The following is a 16756-nucleotide window of genomic DNA, read 5'->3' as shown; positions in this document are numbered from 1 at the left end:
ACATCTGCAACTAAGATACTCCAAAATTAGTTATGGCATCAGCCCATGAGTATTTCATTCTATGTGGAAAGACATGACTCATATCTGAGGCCTACGAATTCAACTAAGGTTACAAGTTTTGCTTCTTTGATATGAGTCATCCCACTAAAGCTTCCGGGCTGACTGGACATTCTCTATCAGAACTGCCAGGGTACTTTTGGGCACAAATGGACATCTATAGACACCTTAGCAGAAACCATATGGCTTGTCCCAGGGGAGGAGCCTTCCCTCCATTATTTTTCCTTATGTGGATGCTGTCTGATGCCTGGTGGTAATAGTATTCCTTTCCTGTTTATTTAGTGTCTGCCTTCTTCCCTAATTTCAGACGCTTCAAAGAAAGGTGTGTCATGAACAACTACTTTGGAATTGGACTAGACGCAAAGATTTCTCTGGAGTTCAATGCCAGAAGAGAAGAACACCCAGAACAATACAAGTAAGGGAAAGATGCTCAGCCTTCTGGATAGGCACACACAGTCGCAGTACACATAAATATTCCTATAGCAGACAAGTAGCAGAAAGTCTAAGGTCCTTGGGAAGTAAAATGCATAGGTTCCAAGACTTGCCTAGTGGAGACAGCGCATCCAGAAAGTTGGGCTGCTTTATAATACTTACCCTGGCGTCCATTTGTACTTCCATAGGCTACCCTGGGGATTTCTCTTAACTGTTATTGAGGACTGATTGCACTGAACTTTATTTTATTTCTAAGTTTAACCGGGCCCTAATGAGAGTTCCAAAGGTGTTTTTGCTTGACAAGGCTACTACAAAGTATCCAGGATGCTGCTATTGTTTCCTGGTCTTGCAGATTGGGTCCTCTGGACGCACTGAGTAGTACTGGCCCACCTAGAACCTTCTGGTAGATTTATCCTACAGATACATCTTAAGGCAGCTTTGGCAGTTTTATAAATTGGAAGTACAAATATATGAAGCCAGGGTAACTATCATAAAGGACCACCCTCCCTCTGCCACTGCCATTAGCTTCTCTTTCTCAGAATAGGCCCAGGATGAGGGTGCACTATATTAGTTTCTCTCAGTTTACTAGTGTCTTTTCATTTTCATATCTTTTTAAGTGTAGAATTTTTCAATTTTTATAAAGCCTAGTTAATTTTTTTGTCTTTATGGACTATGTCTCTGGTATCATACTAATCTAACTCAAGGTCAGAAAAAGTTGTTTTCTTCCAAAATTGTATTGTTCTCATTCTTACATTTAAGTTTGTACTTTGAATTAATTTTTCTGTGTGTATAGCGTGAGCTAATGCTCTAAATCCATCCTTTTGCATGAAGATATTGTCTTAGTCACTGTTCTATTGCTGTGAAAAGACAGTGACCAAAGCAACTCTTGCAAAGACAATTTTTTGCAAAACTGGCTTACAGTTGCAGAGTTTTAGTCCATCATCATCACGATAAGGAGCATGACAGCTGGAGAAGTTGCTGAGAGTTCTATGTCCTGATCCATGGACCAAGAGAAAAAGAAAAACACTGGGCCAGATGTGGGCTTTGGAAAACAACAAAGCCCATCCCCAGTGACATACTTCTTCCGACAAGGCCACACCTCCTAATCTTTCTAAACCTATCAAAGAGTTCTAGCCCCTGCTCACTAAGCATTCAATATATGAGCCTATATGTGGCATTTGTATTCAAATCGCCACAGATACCTCATTTAGCTCAGTACCATATCTTTTCAAAAGTTATCATTTTCCCAATTACTTATGTTAGCATCTTTTTAAAAAAAATCAATTGCCCATAAATGTAAAGGTTTGTTTCTGGACCCTTCATTTCACCGATCTCTTGTCCATCCTGTGCAAGTAACACACTACTTTAATAACTGTAGGTTTGAAGTAACCTTAGACATAGGGAGATGAAAGTCTCCCACCCTTGTGCTTATTTTATTTATTTATTTATTCATTCATTTATTTACTTATTTAGTTAGTTTATAGAATCCTTTTTTTCTAGGTATATTTGCATTTCTACATAATTAAGCTTCTGATTTTATAGATGATGAAATTAAAATGCCCCAAAAGCTTTTGGTTTCAGAATACAAGTAACTTTGCACTAGCCTTGTATATTTTGAAACATTTCCTATGATAGCTAATTTCTATGACGTTTAAAGTTCCTAAATGATATTCAGCCCTCTTAGGAAGTATAAGCTCTCTGTTGTTGTAAGAGATCCTATAGTTAACAAAACATTATTATTCTTAACTCCATCCAAAGTCTCCTATTATGCCTTGCCTGTCCCATATTTTCTCTATGCAAAACACACTAAGATTAACATGTAAGAAATTTCATATTTATGGGATAAAGTACACTGTTTCAATGCCTTTATATAATGCATGTTGCTCAAAATAGCAACATTAGTATTTGTCTCTCCATATGAGATAGTCTAGATTAATACTGACTTTTCTTTTTTCTGTTATTGGTAAAATATGTAATAAGCTTTTGTGAATTTATATATATATACACATATATATACATATATATACATATATATACATATATACACATATATATATATATAATTTAGGTGAGCACTGTACCTGTTGTCCGTGACATTTATTACTGCACCAAAACTTCACTCTTTGCTCATATTTGCACCAGTGACTAAAAAGCAGTTTAATTTTCTGGTCAGAAATAAGAAATCTTATTCCTTCCCATGTTAACATAATTCCTTTTAGTTTTTTTAATAATTTGCTTAGTTATTTACTCCTTCAGAAAATTGTAAGAAACAAACAATAATTCTTTTATTTCCCTTACACATTTCTTTTAAAAAGTATTTCTATGAATTCCCACATATCCAAGAATTATGACAACTCTTGTCACATTAAAGTACCATTTTTCTTTGTTAGTTTGAATGAATTATTGCTTACAAATCTATGTTTTCATCAGGTTGCAGTTGTAAGCTAGTTAAATAAACTGGACGTTGAGATATCAGACTATTAAATATCTCCATTCAAAATAGAGTTGATTTATTTTTAAATAATAATTTCTTTAAATAGTGTTGCCCTTGTGTATATTAGAGCATGGCCAACCTACCAAGAAGGATAAAAAACTTGAAACGTGTCCCAGAAGAATTGGTTGGGCAGGGGGATAACCGATAACTACAACTGAAATGCATTATATGTATGTTTGAGCTTTGCAAAGAATACATTTAAAGTATTATATTGAACAAAAAATGGGCACTTGAGAATGATGTTTTCCCCTTCCTGTCTTTCTCCATCCACTCACTTCTATATCGCTCACCTTCTATCTTTTTCTACTCTTCTCTCCATGCAGTAGCCGCCTTAAGAACAAAATATGGTATGGTCTTCTGGGAAGCAAGGAACTGCTACAGCGCTCATACAGGAAACTAGAAGAACGAATACACCTCGAGGTTAGTAGAAAAGGGCATGGAGAAAGGAAATCTTGTGACATCAGAAGTTACCTTTCCACTACATCTTTGGTTCTAAAATTTAAATCTGAGGAGCCTAACTCACAGCCACGGGAAGGAAATAATAGTGTGCAGAGAAGACCAAACATTTCCCCATCTCTCTATCTGAAAAAGTGGGCTATAAGAGCTACTTTTTTCTTTCAGTGTGATGGAGAAGCTGTCTCCTTGCCAAACCTTCAAGGCATTGTAGTGCTCAACATTACCAGCTACGCTGGAGGTGTCAACTTCTGGGGAAGCAACACAGCAACCACAGTGAGTGTGGAATGAGGAATGGGGTGGGCAAGAAAAGTGACTCTGCTCAATTGTCTCAGAAAGGAAAGCGCAAGGCTGCCCGTAATGGGAAGCACAGTGGGGGAAGTTGCCATAGGCTTGAAACCCTTGTTAACAGACCCTTGTTAAAACAGGTGCCATTCCAGAGCATGAGAACCCTAGAATTATGTCAAGTGATACCTGGGTTTTGACTTTCCAGTTACTAAGGCCTGAAAAATACTCAGAGGATTACCCAGGAGGCTATGTTCTTTATCCCAAGATTGTATGTCAGTAAAGACATCTCCTCAGAAAGCAGTCATTCGGTCTATCCTCTGAGTTCATATAAGAAGTCCATGAAACCAATAGAACTGATCTTGGGGATTCGTGCTGCTGCACTGAACAGGCAAGAAATTGAAATGAGTTTTGATCTTCAAAAGAGCTCAAATGTATATATTGCAAGCACAATTCCCTTCTCTAAGCTTGGCTTCCTTACCTTAGTTTTCCCTTTTAGTATAATTTTCTCACTTATTCATGTGCTAGAAAAAAATGTTGTCAGTAGTCCTCAGAGCACAGTATGGATAAAGTAAGCATTATTGGGAGAATTGTGACATGGTTCTTCCTCCCTAGGAATATGAGGCCCCTGCAATTGATGATGGGAAGCTAGAGGTAGTGGCAATCTTTGGTTCTGTGCAGATGGCCATGTCTCGCATCATCAACCTGCATCATCATCGAATTGCCCAGGTAGGCAAGGGTTGGGTGGATAAAAATATGGGGTAAATTTCCCAGCTGCAATCCAAGGATGTGAGCTACTCCTCATAATTACCTGCTTGTAAGTGTTGCTGGGTAGAGGAAGTAGGCATTCTGTTAGGCAGCAAGGTAGTGACTGCTATTGAAGATAGAGGTGGCAGGGACCAAAGAAGCCAAAAGATCATAGATAATACATGCTCCTTCCTGGGATGATCTGATTCATATTTTTGCCAGTATCTCTTCAAATGTGTATTCTCACTGTGACCCAATACCACATTAGTCCACACTAGTCTCCTAATTTGTCTCTCTTCTTGTTCTCTGTCCTTTTCTTTTCTGGTAGTGCCGTGAGGTGATAATAACTATTGATGGTGAAGGTGGTATCCCTGTGCAGGTGGATGGGGAAGCCTGGATTCAGAAACCAGGCCTTATCAAGATTAAATACAAGAATACTGCCCAGATGTTGATGAGAGATCGGGTAAGAGAAAAGTCCTACTTGAGATCCTATGTCACCTCATTCATAGCTATTGCATTTCTAGTAGAGAAGAATTCCCCAAAGGGAACTCTGCATGTCCCTTGCTCCAGGCACCTTGAATGATAGAAGTCCATTCTCCTAGGTAGCATACCATAGTCAATGAACTGAATAGAAAGGGGTGAGTCCTAAAAGCTTGAGACACTGCCCAAAAGACACTGTCTCCCTTTCAACAATGTCCTACACTCACGCATACACACACACACACACACACACACACACACACACACACACACACACACACCCTATACAGCACAGAAAACTAAAACGCATTGGTGGTGAAGAAATATACTCTTTCAATAACAGTGCCTGTATTGAATATGATTTCTTTGGGGCTCCTATAAGATTCCTTCAAATATTGCATTTACAGATGTCATAGATTTCTACTAAATATAAAGGTACAATAATGTCACAGATGTCACATTATTGATCATCTGTTCAGAGCTTGGAGGCCATCTTTTTGAATTGTGAACATAAAAATACTAATAGAGAGGGATGGAGTGTCACATAATGAAATGCCAACTTTGCTTTGGGCACATTGGATATATTGCCTGACAAAGGTTTCTCCAAGCATCCTATAAGGACTAGACACTTATATCCACATTGAGAGCTTAAATAACTTTGAATTGTCACATCACTATTAAATGAAAAAGCAGGACTGAAAAATAAATTTTCATGTCTGACTTTAAATATCATCACAATACACACACACACACACACACACACACACACACAGAGAGAGAGAGAGAGAGAGAGAGAGAGAGAGAGAGAGAGAGAGAGAGAGAGAGCTTTCCACTGTCTATCAGTTACCGTGTCATCATAGGTAATATTGTAGAGGGTAGACATTTTGACTCATTCAAGACTGGTATCCCATGAGCCAGTGTACTAACAACGAAAACTGAACTATCTTATACAGAAGATGCACTGACTAAAAAGGTATATAAATAGGGGCATGGGGCGACGAAGAGTTAAGTCTTCACTCCCCTTTATCACCTATACCCCATATTACCTACAAAACACCATACTTATAGACAAATCTGTCATGTGTCTTCATAGCTACAACAGTCATTACAATTTGCCATTATATTCATTTCTAGGACTTTGAGAACTCAATGAAAACATGGGAATCTAAGCATACTGAAATCCAAGCTGTCCCAGCACCCCACCTGGATTTCCAGGAATCTCAAGACAGCCTCTCTGATGGGGAGTATGCCCAGATGCAGCACTTGGCTCGGCGTGCAGAAAACCTCATTAGCAGGTAAGAGGAATGAACTTAAAAACAGGGCTAGAAACCCCAAAGAGGGCTAGGGAGAGATAGTCAGGTGATTTGTGTTGACTACTGGGGAGCTTACCTCAGAAGGGAATCTCACTAAGTGCTGAAAATTAGGGCCCTTATAATCCATGCAAGAAGTAGTCTTTGTGATGAGCAGTAAGCCATGTTTTCTATTCCTCATTAAAGCTAGAGGTGGATTTTTATTTCCTCTGCTTTCTAAGACCCAGTAGGAATAATACTGTTTATTCCAGGACAGCAAAATGGTTCATAGGGTGAAGGTATTTGTCATTAAACCTGGCCCTCTGTGTCTGAGCCTTAGGTCCCCACATAGTAGACCTAGAAAATCAACTCCTAAAACTTGTCCTCTGACTTGCATGTGTGCACACACACACTGACATGTATGTGTACACACATAAACAAACAAACAAACAAACAAACATTTTTATATGTTTATGCTTGCTCTTAACTCTCGGAAAGCCCTTGAGTCTCAGCAAGAGCTAACTCTGCTCCTCTATTTTTGTTTCTCATCCTATTCCATTTCCCAGTATCTAAATCCAAGCTAAACTAAGATGAACAAAGATAAATACTTACAGAAGAATAAAACTGTTTGCCAGCATCCCTGGATGTCTAGTGAAAAACAGAAATAGCAAGAGGCAAGAGGGAGTTCAAATGCAGTACTGAGGATCTCCATTTTAACCCATGTTCCAGAGTGTGAGCTCCTCACATCTTAAATCCATAACAGTGAACTCACCTACGTCTTCGCTTTCTTACAGACTGACTGACCTAAGCAAGGTCCACCAGCATGTGTCTGTCCTCATGGATTCTGTGAATGCCAGTGCTACCATACTGAATGATGTGTTCTATAGCCAAGACAGTGGCAATGAAGCAGGGGCAGCTTCCTGCATTCCCATTGAGGTAAGGGGGAGACAATAAGCAAGTGAAATAAAACACCAGACTTTAGAGGAAAGGGGGTTGGAAAGAAAGTGAAACAAAACTTAAATGAGGAATGTATGCAAGCGATATGGTAGCAACCTGATGGGTAGAGGTTGAGGCCATGAATTAGTAGGGAATGTACTTCTCACACAAGCATGAGTGACAGAGTTCATATTCTAAGCCACATTAACAGCCAGGCATGGCAGCATGAATCTTAATCCCAGCACTGGAAGGCAGAAGGATCTCACAGGCTTTCTAGCCAGTCAATCTAGCCAAATCAGGGAGTGCTATATCCACACCAACACCTGTCTCCAAACTATGAGGTGGATCACAATTGAGAAAGACGGCAGCTATCTCTGGCTTCTACAAGAACACACACACACACACACACACACACACACACACACACACATCCTTACACACATGCATGTATTTACACACATATAACAACACAGAGATTGAAAAGTAAAGTAAGAGAGTGGGTAAGAATGCAGGCATTCCAAGGCCAAGGTGGCTGCTGGGGGATACCATGCCATATTTCCTCATCCTGAAAAGCACTGTTTGTCCCTGGTAGCTAGCCACCACATCAGCCTCAGGGGAAAATAGTTAATAAATGGACAAAAACATAGCCTTGGACCTTCCCCATTCTAGTTGATGCCCTATGTAATCGTCTAAACTCATACCTGTCATTGGAACCAGAGATCTAAGATGCTTTTATTTCCCTCTTGACAGCTCCAGATCAGACATTTAATATTAGGTGTTCCATCTCCCGCCAGTACTCACTGCCAGAAGATTTGAGTGTTGTTTTTATAACGGTATTTGGATTTGGAGACGTAGCTTAGTGACAGAGAACTTGCTTATCCCGCCTAAGGCCTTGGATATGATCCCTGACATGCGTGTGTGTGTGCGTGCGTGCGTGTGTGCACGCACGCACACACATACATGCACACATGGATACACACCTGCACACGTGGACTAATGCATGTACACACACACACACACACACACACACACACACGGGAGGGGTAAGGGAAGGAGAAGAAGACACAGAGCAGAAGGAGGGAGGGAGGGAGGTGAAGTGAGAAAAGGGAGAGGAGGGGGAGAGGGATTGGAGAGAGAACTTCACTGTTAGATAAAAATACAACAGGATTGGGATATGTTCAAATGTGAACATATTTATTTTAGGCCAGATCCTAGCTGAAGGAGGTCCAAAAGCCATGAGTTTCAAGAAGAGATATATATGTTTAGACCTATTTCTACCCGCCTTGGGAAAGATAGTTTTTTTCCCCCTAAGGACAAGTTTCCTGAAATTTAGCCTCTAGTTTACAAATGTCTTATTTTCCTGTTACCCACTGCATCCAATCAGTGATGCCCAAAGCTAAGCTGTATGTACTGTGCCACTTTGCAGGGCACACCAATAGAGATGATCAGTTGGCAGTTGCTGTCGATTCCTATTGGTTGATGCTCATGCTGTGCCAGTTGTGCTATATTTTTAATATTACCTTTGCACACTTACAGCCGTATCCTACTACCCTGTTGCTACCTTCTGGTGGAGAAGCCAGCTGCTTGCTTACTAACCAGCTCCTCTGTCTTGTCCTTTCCCGTCCATTCTTTTCCTTTCGTCTCCTCTCAGACTCTAAGCAGAACTGATGCAGTAGATGTTACATTTAGTCTTAAAGGGCTCTACGATGACACCAAAGCTTTCCTGGATGAAAACTTGGTGAGTGCAGGGGGTTGGAATATGGGAGGGAAAACATCTCTTTTAAATATGGCCACAGCTTGTAGTTGGTTCCAGGGTACTACAGACATGTAATAATTGTAACTAGGGGCTTGCTTGATGATTCCTGCTGCCGTCCAGTATTTGTCACCTGAATATGCTACTGTATGTGTGCTATGCTAATCCACAGGGACTACCATAGTTTAGATGAAAGCCTTTCTCTTTCTGGTCAGTGTCTCCTGAGTCAAGACTAGGCCAACTAGATGCATGCTGTTCTCATTATACCTGATGTAGCTACCAGTGAAAAGAGAGAGCTCTTCTGAGATACCCTTATCCCAAGTTTTTAAATGTCACATTCACCATGAAGACGATAATAGGAAATGGGGAGAAGCTTGGAGAACTCTGAGCTCAAATCCAAATTAGCTACCTACTCTCCATATTAACTTCCTAAGGCTGCCATTACTAAGTACCAAGTATCATATGACTTCAAATAACAGAATATTATTACTATCATTATTCTGGAAACTCCAACATTCAAACTCAAAATGCCAGCAGGCCCATGGTCCCTGTAAAATGCCTAGGGGAAATTTCCTTTGCCTTTGGTAGCTTCTGGTCATTTCCTGGATTTTTTAATCATTGTTTTATAAATGGAGCACTCTAATCTTGGTTTCTATCTCCAATGTCCCCATGTTCATATAGCCATATTCTGCCAGGACCATTAATAGTAACGGACTAAGGCCAGACCTATCTCTTAAGACCCCAAATTGACAGTGAATTACAAATCCGTGACTATAAATTACATGAGGGCACATTCTGAAGTACTGGGAACTTTAAACACATCTTTTGAGGGGAATACAATACAGCCCATAACACTGTGTAACTGCATCTCTTTGCTTTTAGTTTCCCTCTTTTCAAGATAGGAATTGCAGTCCCTACTATTGTTTTGAAGGCTTACACAAATAGCAAACTATTGTACCTTAAGTGCCTGGCAGTACCTGGTACATAGTTGAGCTCAAAAGATGAGCTTTAAAAATGCTAGCGTGGATAGAGTATGATTCTGAGGATTACATTAGTTACATGTTTCTCATAAGGTAATGGCCATGCATGGGCACAAGGTGACTATACTTTGAGAAGACAACTGATCATAACTATCCAACTTTGATGTTGTCACTGAAGAAGGTGTTGTGCACTTGCTTTTGATCTAATTAAAGTTGAATTTGAAGAAGGGCTTCTGGCTTCTGTCATTTGCTTATCTAACTGTTACACTGCCTCAGAAGCAGAATGGTAAAAGCACTCAGACCATCACTTATTTTTCTGAGTCCAATGTCTAGGATATTTTTGCTTTGGATAATTTCAATTGGAATTCTGAACTCAGTGCCATTCTTAGTTCCATCACTGATAAATATGGGAGGTTGGCCTCTTGTTTGCTACTCAAGTTTTCTTGAAGCTCATACCTTGGAAATTGGGCCATGCTAAGCAACAGCCCAACTTGAACATACTCTACCATGATGTAGGGCTTTCAGAATACTTCCTTCCTGTAGGACCTGTGAAACCCACACTGTGTAGACATCAAAATGAAGCCAGAAGGTGCAAAGTGTATAAGAGTGTCCATGTATTTCCAGAAAGGCTGTCATAGAGATGTGATGGGTACAAGTCATGTTTTGTTTGTGGATTATTCCTCCTCTTGAGGAAGTATGGCGGTAAAAAGCGTAGTTTAGGCAGAGGGCTGTATTAGCTTTCCATTACTGTAACGAATACCCAAGATAATCAGCTTATAAGGAGAAAGCTTTGTTTTGGCTCATAGTTTTAGGAAGGTTGTTCCATGATTAATTTGCATCTTTGCTCTAGCATATTACAAGGCAAGAGCATCATGATGAAGATCATGTGGTAGACTAAAGTTGTCTGCCTCATGGCTGCAAATGAAAAGGAGGGCGGTTAGGGACCCACAATCCTTCTCAAAGGCAATAGCCCCAATGACCAGGACACTTCTGACTAGGCTACACCTCTTAAATCTTCCACTACGTCCAAATAGTACCAGTCTGAGAATTAAGTCTTTAATGTGTGGGCCTTTAGGGGGGCATCTGGGTGAACTACAATAGGAATATAGCTTTTTTAAAAAAATAATAAAGTGAATCTCATTCAATAGTCCCATTTCCCTTATTTGGAATGCATGTGCCACATGCATCTAAGCCATGCTATATTGTCTTAAGTTGTAAGGCAGGACCAATTATTTCTTGGTATTGATTTGTTCCTCTCTTATATCATGCTCTAACTGGCCATAACCTCCCATCCATTCCCTGCCCATTCAACTGCCACACATGTGTGGCAGTAGCTACTGCTCCAGCAGCAAGTGCCCCATAAATAGAAAGAGGCCACAGAAATGCCGAACTGAAAGCCGAGTACATGGTAGGGAGGAGGTGAGTCCATGGTAGATTTCTATGTGCTTTCGGGGACTGCACACATCAGTGTGCTTCCATGTGCCCAAGTTATTCCCCACGCTGCTCATACGGAGCGTAGCGATGCTTACAAAAGAATATATTCTAAGACTCCAAAGCACCGCCCAGAATTTATCTGGTGTGTTCTGGGAACTTAGGAGTAACCACTTACATTTCTTTTTCTAAACATATAGGATAAGCCATCTGAAAATACGTTTTTAATCATGAATAACAAAGAACTAGGAGCTACACCCCATTCTAGAGGGAGAGATCCTCTGCCAGGAAGGGAAAGGTTGAAATAGCCTTTCCCTATGTCACCTTTGTTTAACAAAGTATCTTTTAAATTATAAGATATAATAAAATAGCTAAAACAAAACAAAAAATGAAATAAAATAACTATTTCCTCTAGCATCTGGATACTGTATATACCCTTTGTGGGGTAGTATAAAAGGTTAACTATTAAGTTAGAGGGGTTCTGTCTAGCCCTATAATCTTGAACACTAAACGTCTTTGGTTATACTTTCTCAACCATGAAATGAGAATGATCACACCTTGTAAGGTTATTGGGAATAGTAAGTGAGATTATGTATTCCCAGTATATGATATGTACAATGTGCTCAGAACACAGTGATAGCGGGTACTTAGGTGGACACTGTTATGACTCTGGAAATTGGAAGCCAAGAGTAGGAGACCCTTGTTCTTTACATTAAGCTAAAGAGGGAAATCTCGGTGCTAATTCATGCTGGAGAAAAGACCTTCACTTGTGACATTGAGCATTTCCATCTCCAAGGAGACCTGAGCCATCTGACTATTTCATGGATCTTGTTGGGAAAGAAGAGCCGTCTAAAGCTACTCTTGAGAAGTAAACGATCAGATTATAGGCCAAATGAGCTACGGTTTGTCACCCTTAATGATCTCTTGGCCAAAATGAGCTACAGTATGTCACTTTTATGATGCCTTAGCCACTAGCATGGATTCAGAGTAGAGTCTAAGGCAGAATGCTAGGAAACTCACACTTACTCTTCTCCCTGTCTATGCCAGTTGAGAGACGCTAAGGATCGGGCCATGCTAGAAACTGCCTTGGATGCCATGAATATGGAGTTGAGAAGGATACTGGCAATTGGCTGGTTGAGTCAAATCTTTTATCCAGAGGTGAGTAAACTGGGAGGTGGGAATTTCTCCTTGGTGTAAGATTTCACAGTATGTGGTCATTATTTGGGATGGTTGTTAACAGAGGCCCAATGCAACTTTTAGCTTCAGTATTAATGAAGCATCCTCCTCCCAAATATCCTTATCATAAATGGACAGAACAAAGCAGCAAACATGAACAAGTAGGAGACCATGGAAAAACAACCAGACAGATGACCCATTCTAAAGCAAAAGAGAATAAGGAAGATCAGTTTGTTCTCCAGGCTACAAACTCTGCCTTCTCGGTGTCTTCTGCTAGCATTAGGCGTTATCTGGTACATGCTGCCACAGCCATACCAGTTTACAGAGAACTGTTGCAAATGGCTGATACCTAGGCCATATTGGTAGTTTAATCTCCCAAACGCATCTCTTCCTGCTGCTACCTCCTCCCCCATTCTCTTTCCCAACCAATATGTGCTATAAAAGGAAAATCAAACATTGCAACAGATATAATATAGTTGCAGAGAGGCTGTCCATTATTTGGACTACTTTGAGTACCTTTCTAAGATTGAAAACACTTTCAATCCTATATTCATTTCATAAATCAAGTATTCCAAAGATGGTCACCTATAACAAGGTAAAGTATTCCCTTTATGATCTGACAGAAATAGTCTCAAAAACTTTCTATCATAAAAACATTCATTTTAAATCCTTCCCCGCCTCCTCATAGCTATATTCTGACTCCAACTTCCAGTTGTATACGTGTAAGTCATATAGGAATGTTTACAATAGTGCAACAGTAAGAAGAAAAAATCATATGCAAATTCAGGTTTTAAAACAGAGCTTCTAATACCCAAAGACCATTGGAAGACACAAACATTTACATTACAATTCACAAGAGCAACATTACAGTTATGAAGTAGCAATGAAAACATGATGAAACATTCCTATAACATGAGGAATTGTATTAAAGGGTCCCAACATGAGGAAGGTTGAGAACCACTGTCTTAAGAGGTTTACCAATTTGCATGTCTTTGGTGATTACATTACAAGGCCTTGTATACTTCATGTTTTAATCAGTAGCACTGTAGGGAAGGAAGACATGCTGTTAGACAAGAAGCAAAGCAAATTCCAACTTTCTGTTCTATTATTACCTCGCAGTGAGCTCCCTTACCTAAGCAAACTAGCTGAATATCGAGAGAAATGAGTCAAATTCAGCCTATACCCTGGGGTCCCAGTTTATATGTGAATCTTCCACACCTGGGACAAAAATCTATTTTCTGAGCTCCAGTATTTCCATAGACTTAAAGCCTTGAAGAGAGGAAGTAGATTGATTGGAAATAAGCCAAGGAAGTGTTGTAGATGTTCAACAGTCTTACCTTACAGAAGATCCAGACCCACTTTTCTGGGGGAAAACAGAACAAGAGTCAATCATTTATTGGGCTTTTCAAAGCTAGAATGAGTGAGGGTAAGGTTCTATGCTCTTTCCTGAAGTTGTTTATAGATATCTGTTCTTAAGGTTGGGATATTCAGCCCGGAGCAGCACAGAGAAGAAAGGGTCCAATGGGAATCAGTGCAGGAAGAGTAGGGTGACGGGTTTGTACTCTTATGATGGGACTGAAGCTATAACTAATCCCGAAAGGTAGATTATCTCAAAACATCTTGGAATGTGTCTGACTAGATTTCCTGGCAATAAATCAACTTCAGAATCATTTTGCTAGGAACAGAAGTAAAATAAAAATGCTCTTACAGAAGCGAGATGTGAGCTGGAGAATGAATTAGAATTACAGAGCCCATATTGTCTGCACAGCAAAGAACTTACATTGAAAATTAAGAAATTTCTTTAAAGAATCCCATGATATGGGAAAAGAGGTAGCCTGTGAGGCGGAGTCTTCCATATATTAGGGTACTTGACTGAGGGGCTTAAAAGGGGGCTCTCAACTGTAGGTGTGAAAGATGGAATATATTTTTATAATTTATAAAGAAATGCCATATGAACAGTAATGACTCCAATAATCCACATGACCTCACATGAAATGTGTAACCTCTAAAACTCTGTTCTTCTTTTAAAAGAAACCTTATTTTAAAAATATATAGCTTTGTTCATTTCTACTTCGGCTTTCCCTTCCCCTGCTTGCATAGCCTCCCCCTAATTCTGAGCCTTTGCTTCACTTCTAATCCAGGAATAGTAATAGCCATGTTTCTAGGATGCTCAAGCACCAGGTGGTACTCATGGCTGGGTGGGCCCACTGGTTGGAACTCACCCCTCATGGCAACCACACAGGCTCCTGGATTTTTGCCTTGATCCCAGCCTGCATGTCTCCATGGAGTGCTTGCCTGCATTCTTGCTGGATTTTTTAACTAAATGTTTTGCCAATGTGCATATATTAAAAATATATATGTGTGTGTATTGTTTTGAGCATTTATTGATATAACTATCAAGGTACACGATATAGGATGAGCTCTTGCTAAAGTTCAATTTCTTTATTAAGGTATGTGACTAGTGAGTAGGGGTAACTCTCCTACCTGACCTGGGAGTAGATATATCCACTTCCTTTAACCATTTTTGTCAATCACTTCAAAGAGCCTATAGGATTATTTCAGAATGGCAACTAACAGTTTGACTTTACTCTTGCTGTTGTTTCCCAGGAACAGGCTTCTGACACTTACAGTTTAAGTCGAAGGTTTAGAGTGAAATTCCCCAAGTTGGGGAAGAAGAAACGAGAAGAGGGAGGAAAGCCGAAATCAAGCCAAAGATTCCCTGGTTTTCTTGGTAAGTCTCTTCCACAGTCATAAAGGTCAGAAACAATAGCTTGGATATCTCCAAGAGACCTGAAAGTACCCTTAGAAATGTCCATGGGCAAGTTGTAAACGGAGGATCCAGGAGAAAGCTGGTATTAGGTAATGTCAAAGGAGTTAGGGAATGATATGGGATAATGACCAGTAACAGGAGAACCTGTGAAGGAATGGTCCTGTGTGTGCTTTATGGCCAAAAGGAACTGCTTGACCCATTCCTAAGGCTTAGGGACAGGTTCATTGTACCATCAAAATCCCTTATCCCCATTGTAGAGTCCCTGGATATGGGGATAAAACTCATATAGACTTTGTTCTTTATACCATTCTTCCTTATAATTAGTCTGAAGTATTGTTGAAATGTAAATGGGTCTCAAAAGAACACCCTAGTAGAATTTGTAGTGTTCTGATCCTGGTGCCCATGGTCTCTCCTAAATTTGAGGCTTAGTCAACATGGATGTTTCAAAGATAGAGTGTGAGCAGATATGTGAGAGCACAGTGAGAGAGGAGCAGTTGGTTTGGCTTTAATGAAGAAAGGTTTTACAGATGCCAAGAGAAAATCGTTTGGTTCTAACTCTACTTTTCTTGGCTGTAGTCCAACTGGTTTGACTCGTGAAGAATCTGACATTCAGAAATCTCTAGTGTTTTGAAAGTATTTTTGTAGACTTAGGCTGAGTCCATAGTAGTTGCACAGATGATCAGGCTCCAAACATTAACCTTACTTGCATTTAGTTTGTATGGTGTCCGGTGACTTTCTCTATGATACCAAGATGGTTACTACTATAGGAGAAAACTAGTCTGTCTCCAGCCACTTTGACCTCTCTGTGGCTTATACATTTAAGCATCTGGCAAAGGATTAGCCTTATCACTTCATTATTTCTATACTTTTTTTTTTTTGCTCTGAAGGCAAGTTCTGGCGTCGCAGAAATCGTGGCAAGCAAGCAAAAGATGATGACCCTCCAACACCTTCAAGTTCTCAACTATAGTCCTTGAAAGCTGGAAAGAGAGATCATAATACAGACTTCTACTAAAAACTCTCAAGACCTCAATAAAGGCTGAACTAAATTATTTCAGAACAAACACGAGCACCACCAAGAAAGGCCATCCAAATCCTTATACTAATATATTTTCCCTGGACTTAATCAGATCTCCTTAGAGGGTTACATTTTTCTCGTTGGCCAAAGATTCTTGTTCCGAGTTGTCTTGTTCAGTTCTCCTTCTCTTTGTGTATCTTGGGCACCTATAGTGTTTATTGGGACAGGCTCTTTATAAATGGCTTGGGAGCTATAAGAATGTAGAGGAGTGCATCTCATTAGGAAATATTAGAATGGGGTTATTTCACTCAGAAAGAAACTGTTGATACCAAGGAATAATGAATGACTTACTCTCAGAAAGATGAGGAAGGGGCAGGGTGTTCAGGCTTGGTTGAGTTTCTCCTCCAATCCCTGCCAACTGAAACTTGAATTTCAAAAGATGACTCCTAGTTGGCTTA

General features: G+C 40.0%; 1 protein-coding gene across 1 annotated transcript in view; it reads left to right on the top strand.

Moving 5' to 3' along the window:
* Positions 1–16329, top strand: part of Dgkk (diacylglycerol kinase kappa) — a 129308-nt gene extending 112979 nt beyond the window's left edge. Inside the window, exons 18-28 of the mRNA XM_087601157.1 lie at positions 365–472; positions 3307–3403; positions 3605–3712; positions 4337–4450; positions 4797–4931; positions 6083–6243; positions 7032–7173; positions 8825–8911; positions 12385–12495; positions 15121–15244; positions 16171–16329. Coding sequence (XP_087457283.1) covers positions 365–472; positions 3307–3403; positions 3605–3712; positions 4337–4450; positions 4797–4931; positions 6083–6243; positions 7032–7173; positions 8825–8911; positions 12385–12495; positions 15121–15244; positions 16171–16250 — 1267 coding nt within the window. The 3' untranslated portion in view covers positions 16251–16329. The remainder of the gene's footprint in view (positions 1–364; positions 473–3306; positions 3404–3604; positions 3713–4336; positions 4451–4796; positions 4932–6082; positions 6244–7031; positions 7174–8824; positions 8912–12384; positions 12496–15120; positions 15245–16170) is intronic.
* The last annotated feature ends 427 nt before the right edge of the window (positions 16330–16756 follow it).

Source organism: Rattus norvegicus, chromosome X (assembly GCF_021556685.1).
Source record: "Rattus norvegicus strain SHRSP/BbbUtx chromosome X, alternate assembly SHRSP_T2T, whole genome shotgun sequence".
In the NCBI taxonomy this organism is placed as follows: Eukaryota; Metazoa; Chordata; class Mammalia; order Rodentia; family Muridae; genus Rattus; species Rattus norvegicus.
The sequence above is the reverse complement of the archived record's forward strand: the minus strand, read 5'-3'. Positions and strand labels throughout refer to the sequence as shown.